Source organism: Dermacentor silvarum, chromosome 1 (assembly GCF_013339745.2).
Source record: "Dermacentor silvarum isolate Dsil-2018 chromosome 1, BIME_Dsil_1.4, whole genome shotgun sequence".
NCBI lineage: Eukaryota > Metazoa > Arthropoda > Arachnida > Ixodida > Ixodidae > Dermacentor > Dermacentor silvarum.
In genome coordinates, this window is record NC_051154.1 from 101,182,215 (window position 1) to 101,199,653 (window position 17,439).

The window sequence follows — 17,439 nt, forward strand, 5'->3', positions numbered from 1 at the left end:
ACTACAAGATCGCGCTGAAGTCTCCAGCCAGGCACTAGTGTCTCTCACGCATGCAAGCGACGCTCGGGCAAATACTAAAAAGCCGTGCTAAAAAGAAGCACGCTTCCTACACTACCTACACCCGCCAAACGCTCCATAGAGTTAAACAAGTTGGTTTTTTATTCTATGGTCAAACGACTTTGGTTAAACCCGTGGTTAAACCACAGAACACCCATAAAGAACCAAGGAACCACCGCCCTACATCACATCCATGGAGGAATGATCACATCGCTCGAGGCCCCCGTGACCAACGTTGCTCGTGACACTCTTGGCTTTTTTTTTCTTTTTTTTAGCGCTTCCTTCTAGCTTTAAAGTGCTATATTTTAACTTTAATAGTTTATTGTTAAATCAATAATTTTTGTGAAGACAATACAATTAATACTGACAATGCAAAAGAGGGCGCTGGTTAATACAACAACTCGAGATGCATCGTGCAAGATCCTGCAATCGAGGTTGTGCGCGTGTCCACGAGTAGCGCCAAATCCTACAATGATATAATGGCGGTGTAGCACGATATACGACTGCAGTGCTTCATTATAGTCAACGCCTATCATTTGTCATTATTACAAAGCGCTCATTCCCTGCTACTAAACGAGTTATCGGGGGAATAAGTTGTGCGTACAGTTGTAGCTGCATCAAATGCTGCAGTAATCCTGAGATTGCCTGGTGCGCACTGGAAAAAGTGCACGTTCACAATGAGTTTTGCAGGTAGCACCTCTAGCACCTCGCAGGACACGATTCCTAAGTTCAAGTCGTTCGTGTCTGAAAGCGAGCTTGAAGAAATACGCAGGAAAAGGCAAGAAGAATGGGAAAAAGTCAGAAAGGCGGATGATCCAGTTGGTACGTGTCTATCGTTTGTTAGATGTGCGTCGCCGGCTCGACAGGTACTCGTGCTCATGTTTATAACGCCGCAGGTGAAATGTGTGTGTCCGTACTTTACCGCGTTACTAGGAACGAGAGGTCGCAGGTGTATGGAGTAATGGGAAACAGAAGTCAAAAAGCCAAGTTGTTTCTGCGCGTATTCAATGCTCCTTGACTCTTATGCACCGTCAAATTTTCAACTTGCATTTATTGCTGAGGAAGAAGACAGTCCCTCTTCCGTACTTAACAGTGTGACGTGCTGCAAAATTCAGTCGTAATCCGCTAAAAGTACATAGTTTGAAGAGGGACTAACAAGATCACATTTATGAAATTGTGTGTGCTGTAGTGTTGTGTAGCAAGGCAGGTTTTCTTCAATTCTGAATGGCAGAGCCATTGTGGCGGGTTTTTACGCCTTTCTATAGGGGACGTAGGCAGATTTGGATGCAAGGGAGATATTGGTGCTTTTCTAGCACGTCCAGCTATGTTATGACACTTGCCTTGCTGCCCCGTTTGCGCAGCACTGCGCATAAATTTGTGGTTAATGATGCAGACAGGTCCATGTTATTTTTACACCAAAAGTGTGTGCTGCTAAACGCAGTGTAGTCCACGTATAACAATATTACTAAAACCTAAAGCCTGATTACTATAAGTGGGTATAGTTATATTTGGGCCGAGCTTAAAACTGATACCCAGCTTGCAGAAATGTTTGTATACACCTATGCCATTAAAGGCTGCACTTAAAACTGCTACCCAGCTTGCAGAAATGTTTGTATACACCTATGCCATTAAAGGCTGCACTTGACCATTATCCTTGCACGGCTCAGGGTCATCCTGCAATCATGATCTCTCAGGAAACCTTAAGCATACAACATGCAGCTATAAATGAAAGATGACAAGGGTAGAAGCTTGGGCAAGTTGGAAATTCATTAAAAAACAAGCAAAGTGCTAAAGACAGTGCTAACTTCTGATAAGGTTTATCACAGATGCAAAGACTATTGTATGTAAAGAGAGAGGTGTGCGCAGAAATAAAAGCAAACAAATGAAATTGTCTAATCAAACAAGAAGAAGAAAATATGACTTTGAAGGCCACATGTGAACAATTCAGAAGGCTCTTGTAAAACCTCCAGCACTGATTTAGGTACGTAATCTCACTTGGTGTCAGTGCAACTGACAGGGAACTAATGCATAAACTGCCAAGCTTCTTAATGTAGTCTGTTTCTATAATTTCGTGCATCAGCTGCAGGCTATGCTTTGCCGAGACCTCAGACCAATTAAAGAGGGGCCAGTGCAGCCATAGTCATGGCAGTGAATTCCCAAGTGGCCTTGGACTGTGTTTTGCACATTGTTGTGATGCTCCCTTAAATGCTCATTAAATCGCTTGTCAATTTGCCCAACATATTTCTTCCCACAAGTCGGCGGAATCAAGTGAAGTGGAACCATAGCTATGGCACAGGGCACATAACGCATTTTGTGCTTGTCAAAGTGTCCACTCCGATTGGCTGCTAGAGAGTTTGCAAGCTTTCAAGGCTTGTAAAGTTGGCATCACAGGTGTTTTACCTGTGATGCCAGTGCGCTTGCAAAACCTTTTCAGCCTGTGGAATACATTGTGTAAATACTAGAGCACGGCAAGCCAGTTCTTTTCAGCTAGTGTACTTTTTAGCCTAGTGGCATCACTAGGGGGAGGGGAGGCTGAACAGCGGCTGTACTGTAGTCGCTACTCAAGTCTTTGTTTTGTCTGCCAGTAATGCTGCTTTGTGTGTTTTGTTCAGTATATCACTGCATGCTCAAATCTTGTTGTTTAGGGTATTTTATTTTAATGCATAAAAGCTGAACCGTATGTTCCTCCGAGTCATTTCTAATATCCGCGATAGAGTCCATTAAGTTAAAACCATTTCAATACATTCCTTATGACACTGACACCGAGCATGTTTTGGATCATGCTGCATCGTCGTTTCGCATGTTTTCGTTTCTTTTTCATAGGCATATCTAGTATTGAATGGAGCACTGTCTAGTATTGTCAGTAAGCGCATACTACAAGGGAGTTCACAGTGGTATTTTCTGTGTATTCATGTATTTTTTCAGGTATTTTTGTGTGTGTGTGCAAAATAGTCACCACTTCTGAATCTATTGGCAGTGAATATCCGTTCGATCTTTTAGTTGAACATACAAGCTTAGGAGTCAATGTGTTTTTGTAGGAGCTAAATTTCGTTTTTTATACCTTAAATGGTGTTCAAGGTACGTTTAAAGTGTTCGCTCAATGTTTTTCTTCTTTCCTTGATCATGTATGAAAAGTAACTTTCCGATTATTAGGAATAGCAATTATATTTTGCTATAAGCATTGTTTGTATCGTGCGGGGCATTGTTTACTTCATTATATTAATGTATAATATTTTAGCTGCTAACTGTGGGCTTGGAGTTTGCAGTAACTGTGGGCTCGGAGTTTGCAGTGTCTAGCAGCACAATTTTTAAAACACATACAAAATGTAACATTCAAACTGCCACCATAGTCGTCTTTTTTTTTTTTTTTTTTTACATAAGTAAATGCTGAATTACAGGCACAAATAGGAGCATTGCCCTTTTAAATTATTTCACATTCACTATACAAAATGTGCATTAAGAAATAGAAGTGGCAAGAGAAGACGGTGGGATGACACGCTGAGCAGCTGCACTGGGTTCTGAGAAGCCAAATGACGCCAGTGGTCATGACTGTTTGTTTTCATTACATTTGATCTGCTTAAGCAGCTCGTTAAGGTGTGCAGCTCTAGTTTAAGTGTGCAGGTCCATTGAACATTTTTTGATGCTGATTGATCATACTGATGACACTCTTGAGCTTGTCGCTCAACTTGTAAATTCCTTTGAGGAGCACCTGCAGCTGGTGGAATTAATGCACGAACTACCTGCCAATTATTCTGTAATATTTTTGTACCTCAGGCTGTGCCTTTTGTTGAACAGACATAGGTGCTGGTTCCTTGAAGCTAAATGTGGACGAGCACTTCTGTCTTTTCGCTCGCCGTACTCGAAACCTGTGTAAAAATGCATTATTAATACTTGTCTTACCAACACTCTCATTAGGTTGTCCCCACACTTTAATTAATTCAACGGATTTTTGAAGCACAGGTCACCCACCTATCTCGTGTTGGTTATCTGAAGGCGTTAATATTTGCTGTAGCAGAAAAGCTGCTTAAACAGATCAAACATACTGAAAACGCTCAGCCATGATATACACCAGCGGAATAGAACTAGCTTGCTATGCTCCCATATTTACACATTGTATCCCACAGACTGAAAAGGATTCGGCAGCATGCTGTCACAGTTGTTTTGTGCCCTGTGCCATAGCTGCAGTGTACTTGATTCCGCTGACTTGTGGGCAGAAAAATGTTGGTCAGATCGGCAGTTGCTTAAATGAGTATTTGAGGAAACATCACAACAATGTGTATAACACTGGTCTAAGACCACCTGGAAATTCACTGCTGTGACTACGGCTGCATGCTCCTCTTTGAATGTTCTAAGTTCTTAACAAAGCACAGGCTGCAGCTGACGTGCAAAATTATAGAAGCAGGCTACATTAGGAAGCTTGGTAGTTTGTGTGTTAGTGCCCCGTCAATTGTGCTGACACCAAGTGAGTTTACGTACCACAATCAGTTCTGAACGTTTTACACACACTTTTTGAATAGTTAACAGATGGCCTTCGAAGTGATATTTATTTCCTCTTGTTAGAGAGGATGTTTTTCTTTGTTTCATTTTCTTTCTGCACATGCCTTGAAATACCAGGTGTTGCTGAGAAGGCTTAACCAATTCTTTAAAATCACCTGTGGCTGGTAGTACAATTCTAATCCTTGAGCTGGATTTCTCAAATAGGCAGACATTATTTGCACGAAAAATTGAAATGCATAATTGGTGTACCAAAAATGCACTAATGAACTTTCGAAGTTTTTAACCTTATGGCACATATTGCAATTTACAAATTATAGACAGGGAGTTTGCAAGACAGATCCACTTTGAACGAGTTGTCGGGATGACGCCAGTTTCGAGATAATTGCTAAACTTTTGCAAAGAAATACATTAGTGGTCCAGTTAATTTTGTGTGGCAATGCATTAGACAGCGTTATGTAAAAAAAAAAGTACGTCAAACGACAATGCATGTTTTACGCAATTTTGATCGCCCATATCACAAAAATGGTGTCATCCACAGAATTCATTTCAAGTGGATATGCCTTGCACTCTCACGAGCTAAAATTTGTAAATTGCAATGTGTGCCATAAGGTGTTGAATTAGTTGAAAACTGAATTAGTGAATTTTTGTTAGTCTGTTATACATTTTTATTTATCGTGCAAGTAATGTCTACCTCTTCAAGTGGACCAGATCAAGGATTAGAATTGTGATATCTGCCATAGGTGATGTTAAAAATGTCTTTGCAGAAACACCTGGTATATGGCCTTTGCATCAACAATAAATGTTGTTAGAGGCAGTGCCGTGTATGTCTCTTTCTCTGTCTCTGTCTTACGCGCTGTGCTCATTTTGAAATGAAACTGTGTGTTAGGCATGCCTAGGCTACAAAATTAGCTTCTTTGCGTATTTTTACAAAAGGTGTAGCTTGAAAAAAACATGCATGCTGGTGCACCACATATGCTGCCAAGTGTCATTTAGACCACATGAAATCGAATACCAAATCATGGTGCACACTTTGGGTACCATATATAAAGACATTGGCATCATTTGTCTAGCAGCATTTCATTGTTTTGTTTCATGGTGATTCCCAATTTGGGTTGAAAATGTATGTTTAAAGGAAGATTCTGTCGTATTCTAGTATGTGATCAAACTAAATGGTTAATAACCACATATACTTTTAAACTATTCAATTTTTCCTTTTAAACATATATTTTCAAGGCAAATCCAGCATCATGTGAAATAAAACAATGAAATTTCACTAAACAAATGATGTCAGTATTGACTGATATCTTCATAAACTTCATATCACAAGCGTGCTCCACAATTTGTCATGGTTATGTGTGGTTGTTTATTTTTGCATAGTGTGAATGCAAGACAACACTTTCATGTGACTGATTGTTGCAAGTGTTATACTGTTATGTATCGTTATAGTGGGCTGCACCCTATTCCAAAAACATTAGTTAATAAAGAAAACAATACTTCAGAGCCTGGCGTTGCACATTTTTCAAATACTGTGCGAGTTGTTTGTTGTTGTGAAAATGTGTGTTATTTTTCATCCTCCAACAGAGGCTCCTGAAGAAGAATATGATCCTAGATCATTGTACGAAAGACTAGAAGAGCAGAGGCTGAAGAAGCAAGCAGACTATGAAGAAGCACACAAGCTCAGTAGGTTCTATTTCAGCTGCAAATAATTTCATTGTTATTGATCATGTGCTGCGACTTTGGTGTAATTATGTTGTTGGATGACCTGCATCATTCTAGAGAACATGATTCGAGGCCTGGACGACGATGAGGTCACATTCCTCGAATTTGTTGACATGCGGAAGCAAGAGATTGAATCACAACGAATGAAAGAAGACATGCAAGAGATTCAGGAGTATAGGATATCCTTTACATTGATTACAGAATATATGCCACAGGTGAACTGTCAAATGGTAGCAGTTTACATCTACATGGATGCACACAAAACTGTGGAATGCATGACTGCATTAATTTTAAACACAATGCAGTTTATGTTGCTGTGCTATTGGCAACAGCAATAGCTGGTTCATTTGTTTTGAGAAGAAGCGCAGGAAATGAAAATGGTTGGGAAGGGAACTTGATAGCCTCTGTGCGCGTGATGTGTTCCTCTTGTCTATAGAAAAGTGCCTAGAAAGGTGTTGGGTTAGCTTGAAAAAAGTAAGAGAGAGACCACAACACCATAATTTAAAACCTACTTTGCATTGGATTTTCTTCACTTGGTACACCCATAAAATTTTAAGGCAATAAATATTTTTCCAGTTTATAAACTGCAATCCAGTCAACATTGGAAGCAAGCACGGCAAGCTGTAAAAAGATGCCATCTTAAGAAGACGAAGTGCGTAGTTGAAAGTTGCTGCTTGTTTTATAAGAATTTGGCAAGTACATATGCTGCAGCATTAAAAAATTTCACCTAGTTTAATTTTGCAAAAGCCATTCTTATAATACTCGGGATGTGGGCTGTACACTGTTTGATATTGAGGTTGTTTTGTTGGCGTCAGTGAGCAGAATGCACTTTTCTTGGCCGACAAAAGTGACCAAGTGCACATGTATTGTCTGTTGCTAGTTTCTTTGAATGGCTGCGTTCAATACGTGTATGAGCTATAATCAAAGAAAGGCAGTGACTGAAATGCTACATTTAATCTAGAGATAAGAGGTCCATTTGATTCACCTGCACCATCTGAACCAGTTCACTTGATGCTGCACCCGCAAAATGTGCCTCATGGCGTCCTCTAAACTTTGCCATTCGTTTGAAAGTGTGCAGGGCTAGTTCGCAACCCTGCAGGTTCACAATTTTTCTGTACCATCCCTTACTGGTGGTGCTGACTTGGTGCAGACTGCAGCAGACAATGCTGCACATAGGCGTAAACATTGTTGAAGCCCCACTTATGCGCTTCAGTTGTCTACACAACACAGGGTAAACTGCGCACATGTATTCTAGCATGTTGTGTATATGCCATAGCCTGCAATTCAGTTTCATGCTGTTCAAACCAACACTACTTCAGATTAAACAACTTGCCTCTGTCAATTTGTCAGCACTGGTGGTATTGCTTTTGTGTTGCCCTGTAAAATTAAGAAAAGAAAACGAGAAGAAAAATTGTCTACATGTTTGCCAGCGAAAGAACAATTCGATCTAAGATACTGACATTCTACAGTGCACATTGCTTTTGTAATGCTGTCTGATTGTCTGTAGCATAAGAGCGGTTGCCCATTAACTGAGCACACATAATGTATTTACTACTTCTGTCATTGGCAAGACCGACCATGCAGTCCCAGTATTTTATGCTTTTCTATACATTATTTTTTGCTTCCAGCACAAATGTGAGATTGACACTTTTTAAGACCGAACACCTTAGAAACCGACCACTGCAGTTATGAACCCATTACTGTGCTGTACCCTGCCTCTCTAACTTATTTAGATGGTGTACATTAAGCAGACAAGCAGAAGGCCTGCACCGCAGCTGTACCTTGGGTCTCAAGGGTCTTATTGTGCCTACACCGCTTAAATCAAGCTCACCATTTCAGAATATCTCGTGCACTGCCATGAACTGGTTCACATAGGTGCAGGGGAAATGAACCTATGTTAAGTAAAATGGATGCTGTGTTTCATAAAAATACTAGAAATTCACCGTCTCTTGCGATTGGGTAATTATTGTCCATGTAACATGATTACTGTAACAACATATTTGTTCACTGCCAATGCCTTAGGTTTTTTTTTTTTGGGGGGGGGGGGAATTCTGTTTAAGCTGGGCAAATTGAATTATGTACCGAGGTTGTTCACAGGAAATAATTGCTGACTGTATTCATGGGTGTTTTGATGGGGGAAGGTTAATAGAGAACTGACCTCACCTCAAAGGCCTTCCCTGCACAACTCATCCATTTAGCACTCTTTCTTCTTCGTTTAATAACTAACAGTGCTGTAGACAAAGAATATGAGGGGGGCTACACGGATGAATATTCCTTTTGGCATCGATCTGCACAACCTTCATTTCTTATGCTAATGAAAATATACCATGTCCATCATGATGATTCGAAATTGAAATGTTCTGCTAAGGAAGACCATAGTCAATAAGGAAGCTTCCTGTTCAGTTTTCTTGCTTTCTTTCATTTGGTCTTGATTGCAAATATCGTACTCAACTTTGAATGTAGTAATTGAGGGAAATTTGTGGGCTGGGGAGACATATCGAAAGGCTGTATTTTGTGTGCGTTTAATAGTGTCATTGACTTCTGGCCTATTGTTGAAGTAATCCCGCTGTGTGTAGACAAGGTGGTTCCCATACATGGGAATGTTTGAACACACTTCCTCGATCACAATTTAGCAGAACTGCATTGTCTGTTACTTTGCTGCATCCAGTGCCAGAGTCTTTGCGGTTATACAGCTGTAGACCTGTCTTGCTGGCACAAGAGCTGCATTCAACCCTTGTATGGCCAAAGTCATACTAGCAAGGTGAAGCACAGCAGCATACTGCCAACTCTCCCAGATTTTCTGTAAATTTTGCAAATTTGGGCTCATTCAATGATTTTACAAATGTTGTCTCAAGCTCTATGAAAAATACATTTTGTTTGCAAAAAAAAGTGTAAAAGGTGTTGAAAGATGTGGTACCACAAGTTGCAAGCGATGCATGCGAAAAAGAAAATGGGATGGTACCTGCGTTGTCCTGTTGCAGCAGCGTAAAGCACCTTATAATACAAGCATAGCTTTCTATATACTTAGCGCCTGCAGCTGAGGTTCCTCAGGATCGCATTGATAACGCTCTGGATCCTGTCAATTCCTAACAGTAATGCTGAATGTGAATGGATATTTAGTACTGCAAACAAAACTTGAACGGAGTTTTGCTCGTCGGTATCCTTCTGATGATGAAAGGGCACCAAAGATGTAGTACTTGCATCTAGCAGCTTTATTCACAAGTTCCTGAAGCAGACAAACTTGGCCACAGCAAAGTTGCTGTGAAAGTCACTGTGGTCTAAAAACATCTTGCTTGTTAGTCTCCACTGATTCTCCTACTGCTTGTGTGAAGCATCTAAAGGTAAAACAGCATTAATAAAATGTGTGTGTATCCCACAAAAAGTGTGCGCTTGGGGCTAGCAGTTCTTTCAAAAAAGTTCCATCCCCCATCTGTCCCGGTGTTGTGTTCTTGGGATTTTTATTCATTTTAAAGTTCACAGATTGGCAGGCATGCAGTTGGCCTCATCCTGCTAAAATAGGGATATCTGGTTACCTTATGGCCTATGCTATTACAGTTGCGAGAATTCTTTCTTCAATGCTCATTCCCTCGGTGCGGTGGACATTAGATGGGAAAGTAGCTGCCATTGTACGTTTCTTAAAGAAGGGCCCACGACATGGTCATCCAACTATTAGTTTATCTCGTTTATCTTTGTAACTGTGGGTAGAGTTATACACACATAAATAAGATTGGGCTCTCAGGCACACATTTTAACCTGAAATTTCAGTTTGAGATAACTGTCTGTAAGCCCCCCTTCCAGCAACAGCAACCGCCATTTCAGCATGGTTTGTGTGGCATCAAGAAATGCAGGGTCTCATACGGAGCCATCACTGTGTCACCTGCTCTAAAACATTCCAATACCAAGTGCCTACCATGCCAATGTCGCATGCCTGCTGCTGTGCGAGTGCATCCTGGGCTGATGGCCTAGATGCACAAGCAGAAACAAAACCACACTTATACTGCACACATTGACCAGGCCAGGAGAGCACAATTTGTTTCGTTTCCTGTCAGTGTTGCCAGACTGCTGTATAGTTCAATTAGGATATAAAAAATATAATTTGCAATCACTAATTTTCTACCGCACTGAATCTACTAAAATTTTGCCAGCTTACTGTGGGATGCTTATCATAGTTTTAACATGCAGTGCATAAATGAAGCTATAAAATTTTGGTGTCGTGGCCCCCTTATATATACTCGTGAAATTTTTAATTACTGGCTTTAAGGCTCATGTTCCGCTGGCAATGTTGCAACTGGTCGCCATGGGAAGCTGAAACAATTCCCAAAGACAGTCATTGCTTAGATACTCGTTGACAATTTTTTACCTTTTTCCATCCCAGTTCTACATTTTTCACTCTCACAGCTCCAGTACACTGTGCACCCACTTTTGGAATCGAAGTAGAAAAAAGTGAGAAATTGACGAACATCTCAACAATTGCTGGCTTGTATGAAATTTCATATGTTGCTCTAGCCTCCCACGGTGCCCTCCTGCAGTACTGCCTCTGCACCATAGTACTTACAGCGAGTTATTAAAAGATTGATTAAGCAATTTTTGGCGATTAGTGAACATACTGCGGCAACTACTCGCCCATCCAATGTCCGCCACACTTGAGCATTTTGCTTTAGCAAAAAATTTATTCTTTGCTGCAGGCACTGAAACTGTTTTGCAAAACATAAGAGGGAGCTATCAGTGTTCCCAGTTGGGCTCCCTTGTAAGTGCTCGCCAAGAACAATGCTGCTTAGGCAATTATATATTACAGATTCATTAAGCATAATTAAGGCTTTAATGTCGCTACAAAAGCACAGAAATCCTGTAGTAATTGAACTCTATTCGCTTTTGTGCACTAGTTATGCTGCTGAACAACGTATATCGTAATATGCTGGGTTCCTGGCCACAGAGGCATTCAGAGGAATGTGCTTGCCGATGAACTTGCTACATCTACAGCAACGAAACCTCGCAACGTTTCTATGGCTGTCACAGCTGTAGATTTGAAAGCTTTCCTGCGGAGAAAACTACGACGCTATTGGCAACACCTTTGGGATGCTGAAACGTCTAATAAGTTTCACCTAATTAACCCTCAATTAGGCTTTTGGCCATCAACAACGAAATCACGGGCAGCCGATGACCTCTTAACTAGGTTGAGAACAGGACACACGTATGGCACGCACAACTACTTGTTGACTGGCGAGAAACCTTCGATCTGTGGTAAATAGCGAAAGGTTAACCGTCATCCATGTCTTACTGGAGTGCCGGGAAGCAGACGCTGAAAGGAAAAAACACTTTCCTCTTGTGTACAGACAACCTATTCCTCTTTATCCAGCAATGTTTTTTTGGTAATGAACCACTATTCAACATGAAATCAGTACTAGATTTTTTCAATGAAGTCCACTTATTGCATATTATCAGCCCCAAAAATTCGTAATGCGGTGTCTCTTGAGAAGCCGTTGTTGCGATGGTAGCGTTTTGTATAGCGCATGCCTCCAGGCCCCTAATCTCGAAGGGCCCTGATGAGGCAGTAGTGCTTCTGATAGTCACGCATTTTAGTATATCACCTTTCCGTAGCGCACCTTTATTTTCGCCCAACATGTCACTGTACACCCTAAGTATCACTGTCATAATTTTACTTAAGTGTATATTTTACGCACTCTACAGTTAATATTTTTAGGACTCTATACAACCGTGTTACACATATACCACCTGACATCAATCACAACATCAACTACACCATACCTTTGCCTGGCGCTCTTTGGCCTTCCCTGGCCCTTGTGCCATAAAACCCTATTAATCAACAACAATGCTGCTTAGCTTCTGTGACCTTAACAAGAGCTCATATATTCATTATTACGTGATGCTGACACCCAGTAGCTGTACAGATTGTTCTTTTAATTAAACAACACATTTCATTTGTCAGAAAAATCTTCCAGAGTTCGTTCAGGTAGCACTGAAGTTGTCTAAAAAATTTACAGGATACCAAGCGTTTCTTCTCAATATTGTGTGGGAATCTAAACATATCAAGTTGAGAGATCATAACTGCTGTTTGCTATAAATTGCTTTAAGGGAATGAAGAAGTCATTGGAAGCTGAGGTTTTTATATATATGTGTGTGTGTGTGTTTCGTAGTTTCTGGGAGTCCATGCATCAAGTGAGATTCATAGAGTATTGTATGCAAATGCTGTTGCGTATAAAACACTGGTCAACCCCTCCTCAATCCTGCTCGTACTCCTTTTTTAAAAAGTGCATTTGATCGTTATTTTATTGTACTTGTGTTTTGAAATCCCAGTTTTACTTTATAGTCACTGTGCAAGTATATACTTTGTGGTTGGCATTTGCATGTTGTGTAAATAAGTGTTTGTAAAGATGCCTTGACTTGACACACAAAGCTGTTGCCACACTATCTGAAGAGGCGTTGGAAGCTAAAAGGCTTGAAATAAAGAAAGGTACTGCAGCTGCTGCCGCACCTGGTCAAGGAAAGAAAAGCCAGCTGTCTCTGCTGTCAGGTGCTGTGAAGCGGAAGTGTGCGGACTCAACTGATGCGGAAAAGAAGCAGCGTACAAACAGTTCTGGTATGCATTTATTCTACAACTTTATTTCAAAGCAGTGTTACAACTAGTCCCAGAAGTTTTTTTTACGTGCTAATTATTCTGTTTTGAGGGTACTTTTAAGAATTTCAAAAAGCATTTCTTATTGTAATTATTACCTAAAGAATTATAGCATTTTGAGTAATTTTACAGTATTGTCAGCATCTCCTTGGGGCATGTAAACTCAGTTACTCAGTGTTAAAATTTAAAAGTAAGTTTTAAATTACTGAAAACCTTTATTTGCCTGAAGCCCCTGCAGAAACGGGTACTGTGTAGACATTCTTGAAATGTAGATACGTCTATGGAGTTAAGTGCTGCCAATGTTATCCTTACACTTGAACTGTTCTACCTTGTCGCATGGACAATTTTGCCATAATTTTAAAAAAGCATCTCTTGTTAAAGGGCCCCTCACCAGGTCTGGCCATATTGAGCTGAGTAGCTCAGTGTATACAATGTGTGCTAACGATCGTGTCTGCTAAGTATTACATCGCTACGCGCCGCGGAAAGAGGTGAAATTTCAAACCGAATGCCGTTAGCACCTCTCCTCGCGGGCACTGAGCTCCAAGCCGGAGGGTTAACGTATATGTGCAAGTGCACCTACCTACATGTGTCTGTGCTGTAACGTCGCTCGTAGTGACACGTGAGACTTCGACAATTATTCAAGGCAACATCTGTTATTTTGTGTAATCTGTTGCTTCAATAGACGAATTAAAGTTTAGAGAAATAATAAAACACACAAACTGAATGTCTGCGTGTTTTTGTTTTACTTCGCACTGCAGCAAGAGAGATGTACTTCCGTTTTGTCTGTTTGTTCCCACGTTGTGAAGTCGCACGCGCTGACAACGAAACTGACATTTTCTACTGTGTTCCAGCGCACAATCATGCTCTGTGATCTGCTTGCGTCTGCCTCGGTGTTTGTGCAGCACTGACATATACCACTAGTCAGGTGTCCTCGTGCAAAACAATCAAAATCGTGCGCTGCGCGAAACAAGACAAACGCGGCAGCTCGCGCTCAAGGCCGTCACCGGAAGTGTACCACACAGCAAGAAAGCGAGAAAGAAAGGGAAAAAAAAAAAAGAGGCGGAGCCCATGACGTATGCGCCGCGCGATTCTCCAGCTCTGGCATGGGAAAACGCAGGGAAGGAATTTCGCTTGCGGAGGCTAGACTGGGCAAGTGGAGAGAGTGTCTCTCTTGGCAGTGGCGCTCGCCTCCTGAAATCATGGGTTCGTGGCACTGAAATATTTCTATCTTGGCTATTAATGAACCAATTTTAGCGTATAACCAAAATTTGCTATCTGGCCTGGTGAGGGGCCCTTTAAGTGTCATTTGGCAGGCTGTCGCGTGAAAAAGTCTCATGACACACTCTGCTGAAGGAACTTGCCAGCAATAGTGTCATACAATCTTGCATCACTTTAAGTGTGTAGCATCAGTAGCAATTCTTGAAAAGAAACTAATATTCATTGCAGAGTTTGTAGTAATTATAGATGTTTTTTGTTTTCCATTACTGCCAGCTGACAAAACTGAAGCAACAGCTGACAAAAAGCTGCAAGGGTTTAAAATATGCAGGTCAATAAGTGGTCTACTCAAGAAGCCCACTTATTATTACGCCACATGTCACTTGTATTCATGGTTTCTAGTCGGGTTTCATTTACTCAGTCCATCCTTGTGCTTTTTTTAACTCCACTACCCCCACCCCCTTTTGTGCTTCCTTGTCCTCTTCGTCCTAAGCTCTCCCATCCTCAACTCCTATTGCTTTTTCATTGCTTCATCCTTGGAGCATCAACAGCACAGGCCCCACAATTTGAGCAGGAAATATAGCAGTTACTCACTTCAGCACAGACGTTAACTTACAATGCATTTATTGCTACTTACTTTAACTTTTGCATTTCATTACATTTGTCATGTGCACAAACAGAAGTGAACCTTGTAATTACACATGCCTGCGAGTACTGTCGCGAGGGCATAAGCTGTGCATGTGAGCCCATCCCCTGAAGTGTGGTCAACCATTCTGTAAATTCCAGTGTCTCCTTCCAAGAGCAAGGCCCCTCTTTTGTGTGCTGTACAGACTGAGATTGCCTCTCTTACATCCGCATAAATTCTCTCCCCCAAGAGCAAGGTGCATCTTTTACCCTCTTTCTCCTAGAAGAAACTTCTACAAATGCCACCGGTGCATTCTTGTTTTGGGAGTTGAATTGTATCTTCCGAGATTGAAGGTATCGTATTTGCACATTAATAATGCGGCCATGAATATATAACGCGAGGAGAGACTTTTGGTCTCTCAGGAAAAAAAAAATATATATATATATTGCAGGTTATAATGTGATGTGATGCCCTAATGAAACAGAAAATGAGGCATAAAAGTGGATGCCCCTAGGGCTTTATTTGTATTACTGCGAACTGCCGTTGCAAACTAAAGTGAAAGGACGAGTGGCACAATTTACTCGTCACTGCTGCCATATACTGTCAGCAAGAACGGTGTCACCCTTCATGCCACCAAGGTTATTGGACAGGCAGCACTTCAGAAATGCTCATGACACAGTCGAACATGGCAAAGCCTTTTACGCACTGTGCGCTGATCCACCTTGTGACCTCAAACTCCTCACTTGATGCACCTGCACAACAGCGCTGATCGTGTTGCTCAAGGCTGCGATTTGTACGCTGTAACCACTTTGATGCGGTACTAACAGAGTTCCAAATTAGCAGAAAACGGCAAGGAAATTAAAACAAGAGACTCGCAGCATGCGCGCCCTTGCGCGAGGCATAGTAGCAGCACTAGAGAAATAAAATATTTGAAAAACACATTATGTTCGTGTAAATATTCGTTATATTCTCCTTATTTCATACGATTTACTACCATAACCCCCTCGTCTTAAGCAAGAATTACTTTCCCATTCTTCATTCATATCATCTCGTATCGACCATCTTCATAAAGTGTTTGTTTCTCATCACACTGACCAACACTTTCATTCTTTCATTCCTCAAACTTGTAATGATTGGAACCACTTGCCCACCTCAATTGTATCTACTGCGGATGCCAGTGACTTTAAAAATGCGCTTGAATATGTTACATGATATTTGCTTTGTGCTCTTTTTTTTGTGTGTGTGTGTGTTTATTGTTACCACTTCCTTCTGTAACGCCCTATGGGCCCTGAAGGTGCTGAAATAAATAAATAAATAAGCAAAGCTAAATACACCGTATTTGCACGTAAATGACGCAACCACGAATATAACACAACCACGGCTTTCGGTTTCTCAGAAAATTTTTTAAAATATATGTTCGTAAAAATTACCATGCAAACAGGAATTATTACTATATAAACAGGAAACAACACTAAAAAGCAGATAGCTGGAGGGCTTACTATTCACCGTTACTGCGAAGTGCCGTCGCAAAATGATGTGAAAGGGCGAGTGCTGACGTACTTATCACATCATGAAAAAAATCTACTTTGGAACCACATACACAGGAAGTAGAATATTTGGCTACCGATTTTATTCATGCAGTTAGTTTGTGTGTTGCTTTGCTGCAAGGTAGTGCTGGCAGGTGCTTTTCTCAATTCCAACTGAGCCACATATTGATGCTCTTTGTGAAGGTGACGAAGAACGGAGCCAGTCGCCTGACGAACGAGTGCGAGTGCAAGCCCCACTGACTGCGCTCCGTTGTCTTGGCGTCCTCCCTGGCCTCGGTGTATACACAGACAGCAGTGATTCGGAGAACTCATCATTCAGTGACGAAGCTGACTTAGAGCTGGACCTTGTGGGGCGGAGACGCCAGGCACCCATACATCAGGCTGACCGCTCTCCGAAACCCAACTAGGCCCTGCTTGTTCCATTCCACTGTGCTGCCGCATTCGCCAGGAGTGAACTGAGGTGCAGGACACTTGTGTGAGCATGTGCAGTTTTTAGCGTCAGATCTGCATTTACACATGCACTGACATGGTTATGTGGATGATAGGATGCAATTATAAAGAATTGACATCGTAGAGCGCAGTGGCAGCTACCTGCTGCATTAGCTCAGAGGGAAAATATTTTTAAAAAAAGAAAGAAAACCACTGCTGTGTTGGTTGTTTTAAAAATAGGTTATAAGGGAGTTAATATCAACTCAAGGATGCAACATTGAAAGTTGAAAAAGTGCTGCTTATCCATGCAGGTTGATGGTATCATTGAAAAATAAGGCAATGTTCTATCTGTACCAATAATAATAGCGTTCACAGTTCAGATATTAAAGCGAAGCTTTCCTTGCCTCTTCCTTCGACTTTTGTGCTGCTGATGCTGTTGTTTTGCATGCCGCATCGGGGGGTGGTTCAAAGCGTGTATATACATGGCAGGAGCATGGCAGAGGAAAGTCGACATGCGAGAAAGTCGTATGACCTTTCCATCACGAGGCATGTGCACAATGCCCTCTGGAGCTCCCCGGGTGTCGCCACATTAGCCTCTTGACAGCTGTAATTACCCATGACCCCCCTCCAAAGGATTGCAGAAAAAGTAGCACTGGAAGTCCAGAAGGCACGTAGATAGAACTGTAGAGAGGGGGGGGGGGGGGGGGGAGGAAGAG

At 41.5% G+C, this 17,439-nt stretch overlaps 1 protein-coding gene across 1 annotated transcript; it reads left to right on the forward strand.

Annotated features, from left to right (window-relative positions):
* The first annotated feature begins 514 nt into the window (after positions 1-514).
* Positions 515-17,139, forward strand: LOC119433681 (PSME3-interacting protein). The gene is made up of 5 exons (XM_037700942.2): positions 515-879; positions 6,136-6,234; positions 6,331-6,452; positions 12,685-12,871; positions 16,478-17,139. Exons 1-5 carry the CDS (start codon positions 735-737, stop codon positions 16,699-16,701), a joined length of 777 nt encoding a protein of 258 aa, XP_037556870.1. The 5' UTR covers positions 515-734; the 3' UTR covers positions 16,702-17,139.
* The last annotated feature ends 300 nt before the right edge of the window (positions 17,140-17,439 follow it).

Bases quoted from the DNA above. Each gene is read 5' to 3' on its own strand.
- LOC119433681 (XM_037700942.2), top strand. From the start codon at position 735: ATGAGTTTTGCAGGTAGCACCTCTAGCACCTCGCAGGACACGATTCCT. The intron at 6,235-6,330 runs GTAGGTTCTATT...GCATCATTCTAG, and splicing joins TGAAGAAGCACACAAGCTCA to AGAACATGATTCGAGGCCTG. The intron at 12,872-16,477 runs GTATGCATTTAT...CTCTTTGTGAAG, and splicing joins GCAGCGTACAAACAGTTCTG to GTGACGAAGAACGGAGCCAG.